Here is a 22,892-nt window from a genome sequence, read left to right as displayed (position 1 = left end):
AGGGCCGTCATTCTTTGCAGTATGTGGTCCATGTGTAAGCACATTGTGTGGGCCAGATCCGGGCCTCACCAAGTGTGCTATGTGGGTATATTTCGAGTCATTTTTTCTCTAATCGTGAAAATGTCTTGTGTGAAGTTCAGGACGTCATTACCAGTGCTGAAAAGAAACCTAGGGTTGACTTAGGAGCTTGGAAAGAAAAGCGTCTTGTAGTGGAGATATCAAAGATAGGCACGGATGTGGCACTGATTCAGTCTTTGAGCACTACGGTCACCCCGGTGTGTCGGCCAGAACACCACTTAAGGCCAAATTGTCCCAGAGTATGAAAGAACGAGGGAGCTTTAGGTTCCGTTTGAGGCACTTTATTGTCACCACTCAATTTCTGGGGCTGTAAACACAGCGGGTGTACATAGGTGTGTGTGTGTGGTTTCCTACAAAGTACAACAAGACAAGTAAAACACTCAAATACAGACATAATACAATATAGTTAACCTAATCACATATAAAGATCAGAAAAATATAATACACTTCAAACTGCTCACACTATGCAACTAAACAGCATTAGTGCGAGTTAAGCAACCGTCAGTACACAGGAACTACTTCCGGTAGTTGTACAAAATAAAAGCGTCCCCATTATAATCAGCCGTAATGCTCTTACTTGTCGTGTCTAAATTCATGGGCTGCATCCTCCTGAGGCCACATTTGTAGACCAATTACGTCACAGAGACGTGCCGAAGGCTGTCCAAATTCGTAGACTCCTCCGAATGCAGCCGACAAATGCGTCCTCCTTTTCCCCGAATTTGAAGGATGGGTCGGGTGTGTCCTTCGTGGCCAACCATATCCCAGAATTCATAGCGCGGCCAAACCAAACTCCAGTTTCCGGCAATGGCGGCTACAGTTTTAAAATTACTTTTATTAATCTTTCTGGGTCACAAAATAAAGTTTTAACACATTTTAAGGTGAGAACGTGGGTGTGTAAACTTCAAATATCTGCTCGGTTTATCAAGGTATCGCATATTTGCAAAAGTGCTTTGACGTTTTCGGAGACGTCTGTTACCCACCAGCTCGATAGCTCGCCGGGAGCTCGAGGGTCACTGAAGCCGCCGAGAACAGCACAACTCCCGGTACAACTCCCGGCACATCATTTTCAGATCACCCCGGACTTTCGCTACTCAGGTTAAACGCAATATATAAGTCACTTAGACAATCTAAAAATGATATTGTTTGTCTTTTTTCAGTGTTTTATTTGTTTGTGAGTAAATCGGTTTGGCTGAGATTAAAGTTATTAGATTAGATTAGATAAAATAAAACTTTATTAGCAGTGTCTTTTTGTGTCTGTCTACACGTTGGGTGAGTGCCGAGTATTTGGTTGTGTATATGGGGTGGAAATGCACGTTTCTGTCCGCGTGCGCCTGTTCGTCTGTGTCTATATGTCAGGTTGGGTCTTAGACTCAACCTCTCTGGGTACATCTCAAGCCCTCCAAAGTACGGAGGCCTATCTCCCCTCAACACACTCCCTGCCGGTGGCTGATGCCCTCAGACGTTGGTGTGTTGGTGGTCCTTGTCGACTGGGGCTGGGCGCTCATGTATGTACCGGCTCACTCCTGGTGGCCGATTGGCGGGGCCTGGCGCCTGTGGCCCGGCTGGGCTCCTTCCGGGTGATGGGATGCCCTCAGGCCTCTGGCCTCTGGGCCTGAAGCTCGGTCCTCTCTGGCACAGCTGGCTGCCGGCAGAGCCGGCGGGCATGCCACTGCAACCCCCTCTGGCCTCTGCTCCGTAGCTGCTGGGTGACCTCTCGTTTGGGGCTCTACTCAGCTCTTCCCAGGAGGGTGGCACGGTTCCCCCCTTTTGGTGGTCCTCCTCAGGTCCTTGTACTCTGGGGCCTCTGGATATCTGGGGCCTGGATCTCCTCCATACCTGCTTCATGCCCTGGGAGACGGGGCTATGACTCCCCACACTCCCTAGCAGATCGTTACATGGAGAAACCTTTGGAATACAAGCATGCTGATCCACACAGGTGTGCACACAGGTGTACACACGGGTGTTCACAGACGCGGACTACTGCCTCAAAGCACATTGTGCGCTGTCTATCTTGCGTGCTGCACAATATAATATTTAATATATAGTATCTACTGTTATCTACCGCTAGCTAGTTTATTGTGATGGTGCTGTTTTTATTATGTTGCTCTTTTTTTGTTTGCCTTCTCTTCTGTTTTTTTTTTCTCCATACAGGTTATCCAGGTGTTTTGTTTGTTTTTCGTTCTTTCTTCCCCCCTTTCTCACAGTCTCTTCTCCCCTCTGGTTTTCTTTCTCTCCCTCTCTTTCTTTCATTCTTTCTCCCTGTCCTATCCCCCAGTCATATCTGTCCCGTTTGTAGCAACTGAAAATAAAGTAAATTCATAATTATAATAAAGGTCAATCAAATGGACCAATATGGCAAGGCCATGATGATCCACTTGGTAAAATAAATCCACTTGGCATCTTTCTTGGCCTTAAGACAACAATTCTGATGGCTAAAGATCCAAACGGGACACAAAAAAGAAAAAAAAAGAAAAAAGAAAACTTTATTCATCCCCCGGGTGGGTTCCTCCTTGGTTTTTACACAGCTGAATAAACGTCAAACAGAAAACCGATTAAACAGAAGTGTGAGATGGTCAAGAATTTACGCCAGTGTCCTGTTATATTTTAGATAGCAAGAAGCAGATGGCTACGTTTATTAAACTCCACCAAGACAGCGGTGACGTTAATCAAAAGGCTAGACCGTCCAATTTCACAGCCGTTTACTTCCGGCCTACCCGACCTCATGAGGACCCGGCCCATGTAGACCGTGAAGGCCCGGTCCTCAGGAGGATGCACCCATGAATTTGGACACGACCATTGTGAAGGGCAAGCGGGAACGCGATCCTTCCGGTCAAACTACGATCACTATTTTATTAATCCTCGTACCTAATTGTTCGCTACAAACTCCGCTACTTTAAAGTAAACAATCACAAGCATCACATACAACATACAGAGAAGGTCTGATAACACAGGAAAGAAGTTATGGACATACGAGCGACCGAGCATGCATCAACAAAGCTAAGCCGGGGTAAGCTGACAACATAAATTAGCATATGAAATGGGGGTGAACTCACACGTTCCATGCGTAGCCTACCGCTCCCACTATGGACTACATTAGCTCCTAAATGGTAACATACTACAGTACTGACACAAAGAAAGGCAAAATACAACACAGGCCAATACTTACTTGTCATTTACGCACACATAACATTCCCCAGGAATCAGTGCACCCCCTCCGGACCAACACTGTTCATCCGACATTAAACTGCCCACCTTACTAACCGGATGATGTCACTAGAAGGTGGGCTGGCCAAAACTGACAGAAGACTGAATATTAAATGAGCTTATATAAACTTATAAACACCAATAAAACTATTCTATGAACTTTGGGGCCTTTTACACACGTCTGGACATCAAATAAAAAGTTTTTTAAAGATGTTTCAAGATGTATCAACATCCGTGAAGCAAGAAGCTTCACGGATGTTGATAAGAGGTGACGTTTTTCTCTTTAAGCTCCTTAGACTACGATGACCTGGATGACTTAAAATCTTCAAAGACACTAGGCTTGCACTTATTTTCTTCAATCAGTGATGAGTAGTAAGATGTTCTGGCTTTGCGGAGGGCTTTCTTATAAATTAGAAAATTATTTCTCCAGGCTAAATGATGATCCTCTAAATTTGTGACACGCCATTCCCTCTCCAGCTTACGAGTTATCTGCTTTAGGGTATGTGTTTGAGAATTATACCACGGAGTCAAGTACTTCTTACTTGAGTCTCTATTTTCACAGGAGCTACAGTATCCAGTGTCGTACGTAGTGAGGAGGTAAAACCATTAACAAAAGAATCGACCTCTGTTGGGGTAGATCAGATAGTTCAGATAGCTGCTCTGCTCTATGTTGGTACAGGGCATTGAAGATGATAACAGCGCTTGGATTATATTCTTAAACTTAGTTACAGCACTTTCAGAAAGACATCTACTGTGATAAAGTCTACTCTCCACTGCTGTGTAATCAATTATTGTAAATGTAAATGTTATCAGGAAATGATCAGAAAGGAGAGGGTTTTAGGTAAACACTGTTAAATGTTCAGTTTCTATGCCATATGTTAACACAAGATCTAGAGTGTGATTAGTCAAAGTCAGCTTTATTGTCAAAGACCATATGCACAGTCATACATAGAAATTTGAAATTGCAATGCTCCCATGGCCCTCAGTGTACACTAAATCATTATAAAGATAAAAAGATAAAAATAAAATAGGAGTCTTGTGTACAACACAATACTATATCATTTTATAAACAGCAGTGCCCAACAAAAATCATAGTGATTGTGGGCAAATCCATCTGCAAGTTGGGTTGGGACAGTCAGTGAAAAGGCAACCGTGGTGGTTTAGAGTTTTGTATATTTGGGGGTTCAGAGGGAAGAGGTGAATGCAGGTCTCGAGTTCATGTGTGTGAGAGCAGGGAGTAAATTCAACAACCTGACAGTCTGATAAACAAAGCTGTCTCTCAGTTTGCTGGTTGTAGCCCAGAGGCTCTTCGGTCTCCTTCCCAATGGCAGCAAACTGAAGAAGCAATTGGACTGATGAGTGGAGTCACCTGTAATGCAGAGGACTTTCCAGATGAGCCGGGTGCAGTAGATGTCCTGGAGGGTGGAAAGAGAAGTACCCATGATCCTCTCCGCTGCTCTCACTATCAGTTGTAACTTTTTTCTCGCTAGACCCAGTTCAGGAGCCATACCACGGCTGGTGAGGATGCTCTCAATGGTGTCTCTGTAGAAGGTGCTCAATGGGGGTTGAGGCTCTTGCTCTCCTCAGTTTGCAGAGGAAGTAGAGTCGCTGTTGGGCTTTGCTGACCAGTATGGCTAAAAATTCCCTCGGTAGGTAGAGCGATATCCACTTGATAATCATAAGCTCCAGCACTGGTGAACAGTGTTTGCAAGATAAAACAACGTAAGACTCGCAGAGTCCCCCTCCGCGAGTCTTAATCGCTTTGGCGAGAGCTCTGTCTGCTCAAAAGCATGTTAGCCAGTCGAGTTGAATGGTGCTGTTGTGAATGTTATTGTTAAGCCAAGTTTCCACAAAGACAAAGAGCCACAACACTCCCTCACTGACTTCAAAGTGGACCGAAGTAAGCTTGTTGTCCAGGGAGCACATGTTGGACAATAGGATGATTGGAATAGCGGATTTGTGTGGAATAGCCTTTAGCCTACTCCAGATGTCTCCGCACTTACCCCTCTTCTGTCTCCTCTCGCACCACATGAGATGTTTCCACTGTGGGCGAGATTTAGTAGCAGGGGTAGCTGATGGTAGATGCCTCCAAAGCAGTCCGCAGTTCCTCAGTGTGTTTTTTAGCTCTTCCATGATTGAAAAGCTTGTGGATTAGCTTCTCCTGATTTAGAGAAGGAGACTGCATGAGTGTTATCAAAAACAAGAAAAAGAGCAAAACAAATACAGGAATGTCGGTTGTCAGGACAAGGAGCAGCTGCTGCGTGTGTCCGTACCGCCATTTTGAATCATAGATGATAAATAAAAGTGGTGGGTTTTCTCTCTTCAAGGTTCAAGGTTCAAGGTTCTTTATTTGTCACATGTATAGTTATACAAGTATAACACACAGTGAAATGTAACCTGACACGCTCCTCGACATGTGCAAAAAATGGGGGGTGGGGGGGTGGGGGGGGGGTAGAGGAAGAACATTATATATAGTATATACATTAGGCAATTGTGCAGTAGTAGCAGGTGAATTCTGTACATTAAGTGAATTGAATAAGAATAGACAATCTGACTATTTTACGGAATAGACAATATAAACATATTTACAATTAAAGGAATTTGAAATGTACATTGTGCCTGGGTTTAGAGTGTCTGGAAGAGAGTCCTGTCTCAGTCAATTATAGATGATGTGAGAAGGCGGGTGTGTGTGTGTTTAGGGCCCGGATGGCTTGGGGATAGAAGCTCCTCTTGAGTCTCTCTGCCCTTGCCCAGATGATGCGGAACCTTCTACCGGATTGCAGAAGTTGGAACAGTTTGTTGCCAGGATGGGACGGGTCCTTCAGTATCTGCACTGCTCTAGTCCGGCATCTCCTGGTGTAGGTGTCCTGAAGCGGGGGGAGAGCAATCCTGCAGCAGCGTTCTGCTGTACAGATCACTCTCTGGAGAGCTTTTTGGTCCTTAACACAGCTGTTCCCAAACCACGATGTCATGTTCTGTGTGAGGATGCTCTCCACAGCGCCTGTATAGAAAATCCTGAGGATCTTTGGAGAGACCCTGAACTTCCTCAGTTGTCGTAGGTGGTACAGGCCTTTTTGGCCTGAATGTGGGCAGACCATGTCAGGTCTGAGGAGATGTGGACACCAAGATACTTGAAGGACTGCACCCTCTCCACTGGAGCTCCATTGATGATAATGGGCTTGTAGTCTCTGTGCTGACTCCTTCTGAAGTCCACCACCAGCTCCTTGGTCTTGCCGACGTTCAGCTGGAGGTGGCTGTCCTGGCACCATGATGACAGATTCTTCACTTTGTCCATGTAGGCTGCATCATCGTTGTTGGAGATGGCACCCAACACCACTGTGTCGTCAGCAAACTTCACAATGGTGTTGGAGCCATGGGTGGCCACACAGTCTGAAGTGTAGATGGAGTAGAGCAGTGGCGAGAGGTCACATCCCTGTGGTGCTCCTGTGTTGATGGTGATGCTGTTAGAGAAGACGCATCTACCCACCCTCACCACCTGAGTTCTGCCAGTGAGGAAGTCCAACACCCATGCACACAGACCGCTGTTGAGTCCCAGATCCCTGAGCTTTGTGAACAGTCTGCAGGGCACTATTGTGTTAAACGCTGAACTGTAATCAACAAAAAACATTCGCACATAGTTACTCTGTTTCTTGTCCACGTGGTTGAGGGTGATGTGCAGGACGTGGGCGATGGTGTCCTCAGTGGATCTGTTGGGTCGGTAGGCGAACTGGAGCGGATCTGTGGTGTCTGCGATGGAGGAGGAGATGATGTTCTTCAGCAGCCTCTCAAACACCTTCATTACTACCGAGGTCAGTGCAACTGCCCGGTAATCGTTCAGGGATGAGGGTTTGCGGTTCTTGGGCACAGGGATGATGGTGGATCTTTTGAAGCATGTGGGGACCACAGACTTCGCCAGGGACTTGTTGAAGATGGAAGTGAACACACCTGCTAGCTGCTCAGCACAGCAGCGCAGCAGACAGCCGGTGATGCCATCTGGCCACGCCGCTTTCCTTGTGTTCACTCTCCTCAATGCCACTCGGACGTCATGCTCCGCGATGCTGGTCACCGGTCTCTCACTGATTACGTCACTGTCCTCGGTAGTCAGGCGGTAGATAGCATTAGGCGCCTAGATAACCTCGAAACGGGCGTAGAACTGATTCAGCTCGTTGGTGAATGCAGAGTCGGCATTGATCGGCGCAGTGTCCCTGGCTTTGTAGTCCGTAATGGTGCGTAGTCCGTGACACATACTTCATGTGTCGCCCTGGTGGAAGCGGGACTCCACATGCTCCCGGTACCGGCGTTTGGCATCTCTCACCGCGCGCTGCACGCCGTATGAAGCCGCTTTGTAGGCGCTCATATCGCCAGTGGCGAGAACCGCGTTGTAGGTGGCGGTCCTGGCATTCACTGCAGTGCGGACCGATCTGTCCACCCACGGTTTCTGGTTTGGGAATGTGGTGACTCTCACAGTGGGGAAAATCTCCTCCTCTAGCATGTTCACGAAGCATACTGCTACTTCCGTAAACTCGTTGATGTCGACTGCGCATGTTCTGAACATGTCCCAGTCGACGTCGTTGAGTGCGTCCTGTAGTGTAGCTTCTGATTGGGCATACCACCGTTTCACCTCCCTCGTGGTTACTTCTTCCCTCCATATGTTTTGTTTATACTGGGGAATGAGGAAGATGCCGTTGTGGTCAGACTTCCCAAAAGCCGGGTGTGAGACAACTTTGTAGCCCTGCTTGTATGGCGTGTAGCAGTGATCCAAAATTCGATCCCCCCTCGTTGTACACAAGACGTGCTGGTAAAAGTTTGGCATGACTTGTCTGAGGTTCGCTTTATTAAAGTCTCCTGCTGCAATGAGGGCTGCGCCCGGGTCCTGGTTTTGAAACAAACTCAGCACATCATGTAATTCGGACAAAGCAATACCTGTGTCCGCTTGGGGTGGGATGTAGACCACCGTGGCGATGACCGAGGTGAACTCACGGGGCAGATAGAAATGGCGGCACTTAATGCTCAGGAATTCCAGATGTGGCGAGCAGCCGCTGGAAAGAGTAGAAATGCTCCTTCTCTTTTGAGAGAAACCAGTTGAGTCGAATAACAGACTGTCGTGTTGAGGCTGTGGGCATCTCAACAGATGTTATAAACACCAACAATAATTATTTTATAATTATTTCTGAGCTGCGCACTAAATCAGACAAAAAAGTCTGAGAAATCTGACAGAAACTATGTAAAACCCAGGTGGACAATAGATGATCACAAATAAGGCTGTTTTTTTTTGTTTTTAGTTTTGCAGCTACGGGGCTAAGGCTGAGTATCTTGCATTCAAATGAATTAAAAGTGAATCAACAAAGAGTGTGCTTTGGACGAAGCACGTGAAGATTACACTATGAAATAACATGTTATCTAGAAGTTTTTAGTTAAATTGCTATGCAGATTACTTTTTGCTAAAGTGTGTATTTAGGGCTTGATCAGGTGACTCTGAATCCTCCCTTAGCTATGCTGCACTAGGTGTAGGATGCTGGGGAATTGCTACTTTGGTCACCTTTCTCACAGTGTATGAACACACCTTTCTGTGTTTATACATTTCTCTGCACTGAATCATTTCTTCTTATTAATCTCTGACTCTCTTTCATAGCATGCCTTTTATCCTGTCTTCCTCCCTTCACCCCAACCAGTCGTCGCAGATGGCCGCCCTTCCCTGAGCCTCTTTTTGCTGGAGGTTTCTTCCTGTTAAAAGGGAGTCAAAGTGCATTTGCTCATACGTGGCCATATGACTGTTGAGTTTTTCTCTGTTGTTTTATTGCAGGGTCTACCTTGTAATGTAAGGTACACCCTACAATGTATATCAATAAAGCAATTCAGCAAAAAAAAAAAGAAAGAAAAAATGGAAAAAGATTATGTACTCATATTACTATGTGTTCCTTGTTCTTACAGGAGAGAGATCAGAGAGCTTCAGAGGATCTCTGCAGTCTGCACTCTGAGAAACTCAAACTCTTCTGTCTGGACCATCAGCAGCCAGTGTGTCTCGTCTGCAGAGACTCAGAAAAACACACCAATCACAGATTCAGACCCATCGATGAAGCTGCACGACAACACAAGAAGGAACTTCAGGAAACTCTGGAGCCCTTAAAGGAGAAGTTAAAGGTTTGTGAAGAAGTTCAAGTGAAGTTTGATCAAACAGCAGAACACATTAAGGTCCAGGCCAGACACACAGAGAGGCAGATTAAGGAGCAGTTTAAGAAGCTTCACCAGTTTCTAGCAGAGGAAGAGGGGGTCAGGCTGGCTGCACTGAGGAGGGAAGAGGAGCTGAAGAGTAGGATGATGAAGGAGAAGATGGAGGCTCTGAGCAGAGAGATAGCAGCTCTTTCAGACACAGTCAGAGCCACAGAGGAGGAGCTGAGAGCTGAAGACGTCTCATTCCTGCACAACTACAAGGCTGCAGTGGAAAGAGTCCAGCGCTGCCCCCTGCTGGATGATCCACAGCTGCCCTCAAGAGCTCTGATAGACCAGGCCAAACACCTGGGCAACCTGACCTTCAACATCTGGAAGAACATGAAGTACATGGTCTCCTACACTCCTCTCATTCTGGACCCAAACACTGCTCATCCAAACCTCATCCTGTTTGAAGATCTGGCCAGTGTGAGAGGAGGAGAGAGGCAGCAGCTTCCTGATAATCCAGAGAGAACTAATTGGTTCTACTCTGTCCTGGGCTCTGAGGGCTTTAACTCAGGGACTCACAGCTGGGATGTTGAAGTTGGAGACAGTACATATTGGGACCTAGGTGTGTTAGCAGAGTCTGTGCAGAGGAAGGGAGAGTTATGGTCTAGATTATGGAGAATAGAGTTTTTTGAAGGTAAATACTCAGCATGCTCACCATCAGCTCCTCTCACTGTTCTCTCAGTAAAGAAGACGCTCCAGAGGATCAGAGTGAATCTGAACTGGAACAGAAGAAAGCTGTCGTTCTCTGATCCTGATACTAACACACACATACACACCTTCAGAAACACTTTCACTGAGAAGATGTTTCCATACATTCGCACTCGTGAAGAAGTGAACGTGTTGCCATTGACGGTGTCAGTGTCAGTAGAGTAGATGACCTGAGGATGATGGTATTTCTAATGTTGTTTCCTGTCAGTGAATTCCCCATGTACTTATACTCTCACTGAGAAAATGCAATAATACACCCAGTCTAAAAGAACGTTCAGATTTGAATGTATTTAAGAATAATTTAGAAAGTGAAAATTCAGCACATGGTTAGAAACCAGCTTGTGTTGTAACTCAGACAGTGAGTACAAACCTCAGACTAACAAATTAAAACAGGTTAATGTAAACGAATGGAACACAAGAATTTTTTGAAACTTTATATCTGGTAGTAAGATTAAATTTCAAATTTCAATTTCAAATTTCAAATTTGTTGATACATAATAAAAGTGTTTGGTGGACCCATTTTGAACCCTTTGTAACACATTTGGCTTGAACAGAAAACCAATCAGAACAATTTGTTGTTGTTAATTATTCCGATTCGTTTTTTTATCATTTGGAAAAAAAGGACATTTTATCACAAATGTAAATATTCAATTTGAGATTATATGGATATGAACAAACAAATTACTCTATTTGTATTGTAAGTTAGTATTTTTAAGTGGTCAGAAACTTTAGAGTATTTTTTACCAAAAAAGGGACATAATGTTGTGTAGGTAATTTTAAGAAGTGATTTCATGATATTTTCCCAATCTTACCTTTTAAATAAACATCAGTTTTGATTATTCACTGTTCATTTGTCCTTGTACTTTCCAAAGAAAAAGGAATTACAGGAAAAACATGATTTTCTTGTAATTGTATGTGGAAAAATAATCAGTATGAAACTTTACATGTATAGACATATGTGACTTTATAATACTGTAATCAAAACAGTCTGCTTTTTGTTACCAATAATTAAATTGTTAATTTTATGTTTTTATCGTGCTGTGTTATGTTGTGTTGGATGGTATACATGCATGCATCTGAGAGAGAGTATAAATCTATCAACATGCACTGATCATTTAGGAGGTGAACAAAGGCCATCTTGGAGGGATGTGTTTGATGTGTCTTTGAAGAGGCCCTCAAGCAGGGGCGGATCTATAGAAATTTTCTTAGGGTGGCATGAGGGTGGCAAAAAAAATCAAATGGGGTGGCAAATCAAAGCCTTTTCTTCAAACACATATGCAGGTGGTTACATATGGTTAAAATGATTCAAATGCAGTAAGTATACATAATATACACATATACATAACTTAATTATTTTCTGTAGCCCACATAATTAAACACTTTAGTTACATAAAACGTGAGTTTTGATCTTATGTACTGTATAATAAATAAATATGTAGCCTAATAAGTATAAAATCCAGAAAGGTACACAACATGGGCCGGTTCATTTACAAACACAAGTCTAACTTAAGTTTCACTGTTTCTTGTTAGAAAAAAAAGTTAAATTGTTACATGCTTAAATTACACAAAATGTCAGAAATCTGCACTGACATGAACACAAATTTAAACCTAATTTTTCATGATTTGTTGGATTAACCCTCCAAAATATAACCGGTCCTTTTTGACTCCTTTTGAGTTTACGTTTGTATTTCATCTTCAGATTGTTTCATTTTATTTTTTCCCCCTTGCCTTGTTTGGTATCATTATTTTCAGCTCAACCTCACGTGTCTGAATTTAGTTGTTTTTTCATTGACATCTGAAATCACAGAAAAAACTTAAAATAATAGTAGTAGTAGTTTTTTTTACTGTAAAAAAACCCCACAGACATGTTGAGTAAATTTTTATAACTTGAAATGCAAATATAAATTGTGCATTTTGTAAACATATACAAGTATTTATCTAAAAATGCAGACAATATACCTGCCATTTTTTTCATTTTGTACAACCATTTAAAAATATTACTAAAACTAAAATGAGAGAACAATCAGGTGTCGCAATAAGATGCCTCACATGTGTGCCAGTAAAAAAATGAATAAAAAATTGTCAGTCCACCAAAAGACAGAGGAGTACAGCACAGGGATAAACCTTCAGGCCTGACAACAGGTGGTGTATCACTCCACTGGTTTTCCACCTGGTGACAACATTCATTTGTGCCCTCACTGACACACAAAACAACGACTACACAACAGACTAACTACACAAGACAACACAACACACTAACTACACTCTCCACGCTAAACATCACAAATCACCCACATCTAAAAAGTCTCTCTCTCTCATCTCGCAGTCGTTACCGTCACCCCCAAAACTTTCGCCTCTTTTAAAACAACCAAATCTCACGTGTTGACTTTTTTTTTTAAATTGGTCGACATGGTACATTTTTCCACCGATAGGAAAGAGTTGGCTTTTTTTCTTTCTTTACTGTTTTTGCGCTGTCTTTAGAAAACGCTATAAAAAACACACACAAAAACACTGTGACGACAATATTTAGAAAAAAGCATGGCTTATATATAATTAGATTTTTATCATAACTCTTGATCTACTGGCCTGTAATTAACATTTAAAGACCGGTGTATTCTTTGAAGTCCGAACTTTCAACACGGGCTGAAATAGAGACTCAGCCTGGCTGCAGCTTGTTGCTATGTCAGCGTAAATCAGGCATGTGATTTGGAGGTGCAGCATGTCCGTGGACCACAGAGGGTCCACCCTAACCCACTCACCTTCATTCCATTTCCAGAGTGTAACAACCAACCACCTGTGTGAAATCCGAAATTCCCATGGTGTTGTTCAAAATGTGCTTTGGCACAATCATAAGCATTGCTTGCTACTGAAAACAAGAAAAAGCCGGCCGAACCATTTCTTAATGGTGGAGGGGGGGGTAACACTATGCAATATATTCAGTTTTAGCTTTTATATTCACTGTTAACTGTAACTACACTTAAAGTGTTAATGCTATCTTATTTTAATAAACAACACTGTCATATGCAAAATTAGGGTGGCAGTTGGGGTGGCAAGAGATCATTTTAGGGTGGCACTTGCCACCCCATGCCACCCTTCTAGATCCGCCCCTGCCCTCAAGCAATAACATGGCATCCTGCCTTTGCTACAAAAACAAAAACTACTTTTAGTGTGTATATGCACCTGCCTGCTCTTACAGCCAAAAGGTAAGCACACAGCTTGGCTGAGGATTCATTTCATTAGAGAGCAGAGAAGTTCAAACACATGGAGCAAAGAGAAGATAAACTAAAGGGACTTTAGAGATGGTTATGTAGCCTGTCTCAGCGAGCTGCAGGACTCATTAGAAGAAGGCACAAGCTTTGATGAAGAGTGTGACACACAATACTCGGTGCAGTCTTCCACATCTGTGAGTGTTTCCAAAACTCTGAAACTCTGAGTGACTGGAAATCAAAGAACGGGCAAGTCTGGTCTCTATCTCATACCAAGATGCTTGATCTGAGGGTCCACGAGAAATGACTTATCAGGTATTTGTGATGTGCATCCTGTTTTGACCTTTTCCTCACTCCTGACATGATGCAACAGATTTTTCAAAGAAAAAGCCTACACAGGATCTGCTCTTCCTTTGTCTTATTCCCTTTGTAACCCATACATGATTTGTTTACTGGTAAACTGAATTGAACTTGATGTACTAATGGAAGTTTTTCTGGCCTACAGATCAGGTTTTTTTTCCCACACTGAATTGATCTTATTCATATTGAAGTGGCGAGCCGGTAGGATCATTCTTTTCCCCTCTTTTCACCCACTTAGCCATCTTTGGGTTCCGGACATATTTTCCCCATTACATGAAACTGGACCCTAAGGAGGAATTCCTGAAAAACTGAACTGTAAAAGAAACTTTAAAAAGGACCAAAAGGACTCTTAACAAAAGAACTCCTGCACAGATAATCACAACATTAATTTATTAATTACAGTTTTTCTCAAATGCTAAAACACATTTCACAAACGTTTCCACCATGTTCCCCAATGTCTAAACACAACACCCTTTTCCAAAGCTACATAAACACAACCACACCTTCCCACTGCAAAACTCAAACTTTCACACCAAAAGAGCAGCTCGAAGCTTTCAAAAATGTAAACACTATACACATCATTACACACTACAGCAAAACAATTGAAAACACAATGCTCAATTTGTGAGAAGGTTCTTTGTTTCATAACTGCCAATGCATATTTTTAGAAACTATACAGTAACGGATCGTCGTAGATCTCTGCAGAGGATTAGGCATTCAGATTTGTGAGTTTCATATGAAGAGTATTGCACACAACAGTACTCTTGAAAACATGATCAGGGTGTGAAGTTTTTTTATTTACGTTAGTCACACCACACACACACCATAATCACTGTGCGGCATCATGTCGCTGAGCTGCATCGGGCCACATCACCTCATCCACATCGCAGGCTACATTGTCTCTTGCCAGGCACCGTGGGAAAAACGCCCTGGAATGGCAAATCCATCCTTGGAAGGCCTCCGCTGGGATGTCAACACAGGCCAGCTCCATTGCCCTTAGGAGGTTGTCTCTTGTGTATGGTTGTCTGTCATAAACCTTCCATCTCCACGATGAGAAGAACTCCTCTATAGGGTTCAGAAAAGGGTAGTAGGGTGGCAGACAGACGTTTAAAAAGTGGTCACTGTTGGTGGTGAACCACTCTCTGATTTGGTTTGTTCTATGGAGGCGGACATTGTCCCAAATGATCACATAAATGTGATGTGCGGGCCCAGGATGGTGATGTCTTTTAGCTCTAGGAAGGTGAGGAGACGTTGGGTGTTGCAAGACCCAAGGACAGCATGCCGGTGGACAAGCCCCCCCGAACCCATGGCCGCACAAAGGGTAATATCATCATCCCCCCCCCCCCCCCCCCCGCACCCGTTGGCCAGGGACCTCAGTGATGGCTCTTTGGCCAATGATGTTACGGCCTCTTTGCCTTCGTTTCTGCAGGTTGAAGCCAGCCTCATCTAGGAAGAGGTACTCATGAGGTCTGGCCATCGCGTCCAACTGTAATATCCTCTGTGAAAATGTGAAAGTGCACAGGTGTTCAGAACAACAGTCAATCAGGTAGCACAGTATTGTCCAGAAGTAATGTAGGCCACTGAGCAATACAGTATGTCCACTAACTGTACTGTGAACATGGATGTATACTTACTTGCACATACTCGGAACGTAGGTCTTTGTGTCACACAGAGTTGCGCTCAAAGGGAACCCTATAGACCTGTTTCATCCGCGTCTTTTGGCGCCGGAGAACTCGGTCTATTGTGGCCAAGCTGACATCGTCAATGCTCACAAAGTTGACATTATCGGCAATGACTTTGTCTCTGATCTCCCGGAGTCTGATGAGGTTGTTCCCACGAACCATATCCACAATGAGGGTTTCTTGTGCCGCTGTAAATATGGCAACCCTCCCACCCCACATGTGTTGTCAATTGACATGTGTTACAATACAGTCACAACTGATTTGAAAACAATAGACTACTTTCACTGGTTTGTAAAACTGTGACAAAGAAAGCACTAGAGTACAATACCTGTTGTCTGAATGCCCTGATAATGGTGGCCACAGTGAACCTACTCAGGTTTGGACGGACTCTTAGTCCTGCTTCAGCCATTGTCATGCCATGGACAATGACATGGTCAATGACTGTTGCTCGCATCTCGTCCGCAATGATGGTGCGAGGTTGTCTTGCTCTCCCTCCTGGACCTTCTCCTCTCCCATGTTGGCCTCCTCCTCTTCCTCGTTGGCCTGCTCCTCTTCTTCCAGGGCCAGCTCTTCTCTCTCCTCTGCATCGAATTCTTCTTCCCCTGACTCTACCTTCATCCATTGTGTTTGTTTGGAATCTTCAGCATACTGTGCACTCTGAACTTGCTTTTATACATGTGGTCACAGCATTAGCAACATGTGTCTTTAATTTTGAGTCATTGTGTGTAATGAATGATGCCAGGTGTGTTCATTGTGTTCAAATATTGCTGACTGTGGCAAGCATGTTGCATCACATGAGCTTTCATTTCAGAATATGAGCAGAGTTCTTTTGCAACTTGTGTTTTAGCAGGAAAGATGTGTTTAGATTTATGACAACGAAGGATTCTGTTCTGTGAATTGTGTCTTCATGTGACATGTGTTTATGATATTGGTAAATGATGGCTAGATTTAGTAAATGTGTTTAGACAACTGGTCATTTGGTTTAGAGGATTGGCTTTTGTGCTTTAGCATTTGAGAAAAACTGTAATTGTGGTAAATTTATTTATGTTGTGTTTTGTATTTATTATTTTGTTCCATTTCCCCTTTCCACCCTTTTATTCGATATATTTTTGTTTTTTCCTAAACAAAAATTTGCAGTCTCTGGTCTCGTCACTCACACCTCTGCTGTATGTTTCCCCTTGTGCTCCAGTCTAGTTCTCAGTTCGTTTTCTTGTTGTCTAAGTTGAGTTTCTAGTTCCTACATCTTGATGCGTGCTCAATAATCCAGGTAAGTAAATCCCCAAAAGTTGATTCTGTTCATCTGGATGTAGCGTTTTCAGAAAACGCTACATCTAGTTCCTATATCTAGTTCTAGTTCCTAGTATAGTTTGTTGTATTTGAGGTAAGAGTTTTACCCCAGCAACAAAGCAGCCATTTTGAGTTTATTCATTCTTGTATGAGACCTGCATTTGAGTCCTTTATCCTGCCTTCTGGACAGCCAGACCTGACAATAAGATATTAAATATTTGAAAAATTTAGGCTTAACACTTGCAGCTATAGGTTGGCAAGAAGACTACAGGATGAATGTAAAAGGAAAAAGATAAAATTGTGAAGAAAGATGAACAAAAACACAGACACAACTACACACAAACTAACACAGACATCCCTACCACCTCAACGCACACACAGCCAGACATATCCTCTCTCAATCCATTTATCTGTTTCTCTCAAATACACACATACATCATACATACAAAGCCTGGCTATTTCTGTTTCAAATGTGTTCATATTTCATATGTTCTGTTGTGTTTATCTTTTGTTGTTGAAGTTTTCAATGAGTTTGCAGTTGGTATAATAAATGCTCCCATTGACCGACAACAACCCCACTGGGCATGAAGAGGTATCCCAGCCAATGTCTTGATGCATGCTTAATCATCCAATTAAGGAAATTAAGGATACCCCAAAAAGTTCATTCTGTTTATCTGGACGTAACGATTTTAGTTTGATGAACAGAATCATCTCTTTGAGATCCAGAGGACAAAGGCCCGCCCTCGCCCACAGCCCCTGCACCAACATTCCCTTCACCTTCACCCAGCTCATCGCCCCCTCTACTTCCTTTTTTTGTGTATCCCGTTTGGATCTTTAGCCATCAGAATTGTTGTCTTAAGGCCAAGAAAGATGCCAAGCGGATTTATTTTACCAAGTGGATCATCATGGCCTTGCCATATTGGTCCATTTGATTGACCTTTATTATAATTATGAATTAATTTTATTTTCGGTTGCTACAAACGGGACAGACATGACTGAGGGATAGGACAGGGAGAAAGAATGAAAGAAAGAGAGGGAGAGAAAGAAAACCAGAAGGGAGAAGAGACGTTGAGAACGGGGGGGAAGAAAGAAAGAAAAACAAACAAAACACCTGGATCACCTGTATGGAGAAAAAGAAAGAGAAGAGAAAGCAAACAAAAAAAGAGCAACATAATAAAAACAGCACCATCACAATAAACTAGCTAGCAGTAGATAACAGTAGATACTAAATATTAAACGATATTGTGCAGCACGCAAGATAGACAGCGCACAATGTGCTTTGAGGCAGCAGCCAAGAAAGGTGTAGTCCGCGTCTGTGAACACCCGTGTGAACACCTGTGTGCACACCTGTGTGGATCAGCACGCTTGTATTCCAAAGGTTTCTCCATGTAACGATCTGCTATGGAGTGTGGGGAGCCATAGCCCAGTCCCCCAGGGTATGAAGCAGGTATGGAGGAGATCAAGGCCCCAGATATCCAGAGGCCCCAGAGTACGAGGACCCGAGGAGGACCTCCAAAAGGGGGGGAACCATGCCACCCTCCTGGGAAGAGCTGAATAGAGCCCCAAACGAGAGGTCACCCAGCAGCTATGGAGCAGAGGCCAGAGGGGGTTGCAGTGGCGTGCAGTGGCCGGCTCTGCCGGCAGCCAGCTGTGCCAGAGAGGACCGAGCTTCAGGCCCAGAGGCCAGAGGCCTGAGGGCATCCCATCCCCCGGAAGGGGCCCAGCCAGGCCCCGCCAATCGGCCACCAGGAGTGAGCCGGTACATACATGAGCGCCCAGCCCCAGTCGACAAGGTCCACCAAGGTCCACCAACACACCAACGTCTGAGGGCATCAGCCGGGAGTGTGGTGAGGGGAGATAGGCCTCCGTACTTTAGAGGGCCTGAGATGTACCCAGAGAGGTTGAGTCTAACCCCAACCTGACATATAGACACAGACGAACAGGCGCACGCGGACACAAACGTGCATTCCCACCCCATATGCACAATCAAATACTCGGCACTCACCCAACGTGTAGACAGACACAAATAGACACTGCACAGACAGTCGCACTCCCCAAACATACTCTATATCCCAGGTCCAGATACCCCCGCCCCCAGAGGGGCAAGCCGCACCTAAACCCAGGAGATAACCCTTCTCTCTGGGGTGGAGGCAAGCGGACCACCTCCTTATCTGCAGTAGCAGGGAGGCCCCGCATACCGGACCCCAATCTGACGGCCAGCACCTCCTCCCAGCCCCCCAGCCCTGACGGCTAACAGAACCGGGGTGAGTGAAGACCCCAAACCTCCCTACGCCCGCTCATATGTAGTGTTGCTGTGTGCTGTTCTAAAGTGCATTTAAAACACAGGAGAGCATGGTTCCTGCTTCCTCTCAGAGACCAGCCCCACAGAGTCCGGGGCAGCCCACCCGACTCCACCCCAGAGAAAACTGCACCCACCCCAGCATCCAATCATCTCCCAAACTACACAAGACAATAGACACCCAGGTTGAGTTCATTCTCTACCTCTCCTATATCTCTCCCCCCACCTGCAGAGTGAGCTCGTGTAGAGAGGAGACCACCTGCAAAGATATAACAACCTCCCCACCAGTTAGAGAGCCCCCTAGTTGAGCTGATGCACTAGAGGTCCCCTGCACTGGGGCTGAGCCCCCCTGCACGACACAACAGCCAGGACCCAAGCCCCCAAGGCCCAGCAAGCACCCCAGACCCCCAAGCCTCCACGCCTGTCCCGGACCCACCCAGGGGCAGCCAGGCTAACAGGCCAGTAACCAACGTCCGCCAGCACAGACCCTCCCCCATCTCCGCTGTACACAGCCGCAAGGAAAACACCATCTAAGAGCCACCAGAGCCCTTAACCAGGTCATGGCCACATCCCCCAGGTTAGGCCCTTCAGGGAAACATCCCTAGGGACTTCCCAGACACCCTAAGGCCGTCCCTACGCCCATATCAACCACAATAGCGAAGGCAGTACCAAACCATGACCCCCCACCCCCACTAGGTGATGAAGCCAATCAAAGGAGCCCAAAGGGATTGATCAAATGTGATGGCAGAGGTTGTATCAAGACTAATGTGATCTATTAGATGGTTTTTATATTGGTTAGAATTAAGATTATTTTTATTTTTCCAGTTAATGAGGACCATTTTCTTGGAAATGCATAGGGCCGTAAAAACAACGTGGGCTGTGTTTATTTTTGCAGTGCCCTCATCCAAGTTGCCCAGCAAGCATACTAAAGGGGAGGCTGGAATGTTACATTTCAGACACTTTGATAAGTCTTCACATATCTCACGCCAAAATTTCTGAACTGGTGGACAGAACCAAAGAGCGTGGATGTAATTGTCCGGTGTATTTGCTGTGCAGTGTGAGCAGTTGCTGGAAGGTGTATAGCCCATCTTGAACATCCTATGACCAGTATAGTGCACTCTGTGTAATATTTTGTATTGTATTAATTGCAAACTGGGATTTCTGATCCATTGAAAGGTTTTTAAGCATATCTGAGACCAAAGGTTTGGGTCTAAGCTGATCGATAAATCTGCTTCCCATTTTGCAATAGGAAGGGATATTGATTCTTGTGGGATTATAATATTATTTTATGCCATGTTAGACCCCTAATTAAAGATTGTGAATTATTATGTAGTTTTAGTTTGCATTATTCTCCTGAATTAGAAGATGGTGATAACTATTGCATTTGGTAAACTGATTTGCATTACATTAGACTGCTGATTTATTGTGAATGAATGATATTGTTTTATGATGCATTATACTGCTGAGTTATAAGAAATACTGTTTGCAGAAAGTCATCGCCTTATTTGTCTGGTTAGATGAGAACAGAGCATACTGCCCCATCTCAGCAGGAGCAGATAAACAGGGAGCCAAGGTTGTAGCTTAGGCGCTGTGTGAGAGAAAGAATGTGAATGTTTAAGCTTTTATGATTAGGTGGGGGCCAATAGAGGCTATAACAGTTTGATCAATGCTCCACCATTTTGAGATCTGATGCTGTCTGCTGTATGGTGTCCATCTCCCACGCGTGTGTTCATTAAATCATCGTTTGACTTGACCCGGCCGGACCAGTGTTGTTATTTTTGTTTTTCCTCTTGTATCCATCCCCAATATTTGAATCCGTAACAGTTTTGGGGGCTCGTCCTGTGGTATTGGGGTGGAAGTTTTGGAGGCTTGGACGGTCTGAGGTGGTCAGACGGGCAGACATTATCCGGCAATCGAACTGAGTGGACAGGCGCCTTTATAAAAGAGGTAGCCACAGGCCTGTTGATTTTATCCGAAGTGTGCTGAATTGGACGATAAAATTAAATGTCTATTCAGTAAAAGTTGCCGGTGAGTGTCTGTTTTGATTTTGATGAAAAAATCTCATGAGTTTTGAAAGTTGAAGTAAGCTTATAAGTTACAGTACTGGGTTAGAGGCCCAAGATAAAGGAAAATAATACTGAGTTAGAGGCTCAAGGTAAAGAAAAACAGTGAAATTGGGTTAGAGGCCCAGGTAGTTTGATAGGGAATTGGTCATTTTGTGAGTTAGAGGCTCCATTGGTCAAAAGATTGCACCTGTGTTGGTCATTTTGTGAGTTAGAGGCTCCATTTTCCATAACGTTGCATCTGCTTCAGTCATACTCTTGTTTTGGGGGGTTGACTGTTGTTTCAAAGTATTATAAATTCTGTGAGAACGGCGATCATATATCGCTAGGAAGCGCAGTGCTCAGAGGTAATGCTTGCCAAGGCCGGGGACGCCTAGGCCTTGTCCTCTTTGAGGGATAGTCAGTTGGTCACTGTGGAACTTGGGGCACTCCAGAATAACTAGTGTTTGCACCACTTTACCGTTTTGAACGGTATCTGCGCTTTTTTGGACACTTTAAATTGAGTTAGGGACTTTAGAGATGAGGCCAGATACAGTTAGAGGCTGATACTGGTTAATTGATTACAAAAAAGTTGGACTTTCTTCGGTTGGACCCGTTAACTTAAATTTGTCAAAATTGTTAGGCGCTAAAACTTTCAGACCTGAGAGTGATTGTAAATATAAGACATCTTTGTAATATAAAATAATAGAGTTGAGTGTGAAACGAGGCTGTGTGTGACGACAGCGCGCTGCAGCGCTGCGAGCTATTTTTAGACGTTGTGTGAACATGCAAACGAGGTGGCTGCTGTGAAGCCCACAGAGGACTTCCTGTTTAGTATGTTATTGAGTTTTATAAGTATGATTTGCAAACAGTGATACATGCCTGTAATCAAAACGCTGATTTTGCTGATTATAATATTACAAATAAAGTTTTGAATGACTACGGTGAATGTTTGATGTTTGGCTGGGTTTTGATATAGGAGAGACGGCTTTGCAGCTGCTGGGGGTGAGTAGATGTGTGTGTGTGACCGTAAATCTGCATGCCCATAAAAGGCAACTGCCTGACTGTGTGAACTATGCACCAAGAGAGAGAGTAAAATCTAGGCAGATGAACCAAATAGATGTTTTAAGAAAAATAGTAAATGAATGTTTTAGTCTCTTAATACAGGTGGATTTCTCTCAACCTGGAAACCTGAGTACAGCGGCAAAAGGATAGATTAACAAAATTGGGATGACAGACAGGCCAAGCTCTGGCTCAAAATTTTACAGCTTGACCTCTCACTTTGTCCCTACCCTAAAAAGAAGCCTAAAGGACATCTTCTCCTCCAGTTATCGGTTACCATCACTGGAAATTTTCAGGAAAGTTTTTCGCTGAATTGTTTTTGGTTGGTTGGTTTTTCCTCTTGTATCCATCCCCAATATTTGAATCCGTAACACCGTCCATGACATCATCCCAGGGACATCATCCTCACTGTTCAAGGCTGTTCAACCTTTCCTTGACTCATGCCACTGTTCCCACCTGTCAGAACGCCTTCACCATCATTTCCATCCCCAAAACGACTGGTATGGGCAGCCTCAATGACTACAGACCTGTAGCTCTCACATCTGTAGTCATAAAGTGTTTAAAGTGGATAGTGTCTCAGCACATCAGAGACTCTCTATCACACTCCCTTGATTTGCATACAAATCAAATTGATGCACATCACTATTACCCTTCAGAAAAATTATCAGGAAGAGCTATGTGAGGATGTGTGAGAGAGAGTGAGTGAGTGCCACTGTATGTGTCTTTACAGAACTTTGTTTACTAATAA

General features: G+C 44.1%; 2 protein-coding genes across 2 annotated transcripts; one reads left to right on the top strand and one right to left on the bottom strand.

Moving 5' to 3' along the window:
* Positions 1-7,531: 7,531 nt before the first annotated feature.
* On the bottom strand, positions 7,532-8,863 carry LOC148103244 (uncharacterized). The gene is made up of 2 exons (XM_087838079.1): positions 8,846-8,863; positions 7,532-8,347 (listed from the first exon to the last, which is right to left on the bottom strand). Exons 1-2 carry the CDS (start codon positions 8,861-8,863, stop codon positions 7,532-7,534), a joined length of 834 nt encoding a protein of 277 aa, XP_087694205.1.
* A 329-nt stretch (positions 8,864-9,192) lies between these two features.
* Positions 9,193-10,371, top strand: LOC148103243 (nuclear factor 7, brain-like). The gene has a single exon (XM_087839085.1). The coding sequence runs from the start codon at positions 9,193-9,195 to the stop codon at positions 10,369-10,371; it is 1,179 nt and encodes a 392-aa protein (XP_087695211.1).
* The last annotated feature ends 12,521 nt before the right edge of the window (positions 10,372-22,892 follow it).

The sequence above is a fragment of the Neolamprologus brichardi genome, chromosome 3 (assembly GCF_056152115.1).
Source record: "Neolamprologus brichardi isolate AB-2024 chromosome 3, ASM5615211v1, whole genome shotgun sequence".
In the NCBI taxonomy this organism is placed as follows: domain Eukaryota; kingdom Metazoa; phylum Chordata; class Actinopteri; order Cichliformes; family Cichlidae; genus Neolamprologus; species Neolamprologus brichardi.
Note: the sequence above shows the minus strand (reverse complement) of the source record. Positions and strands in the feature narration are given on the sequence as shown.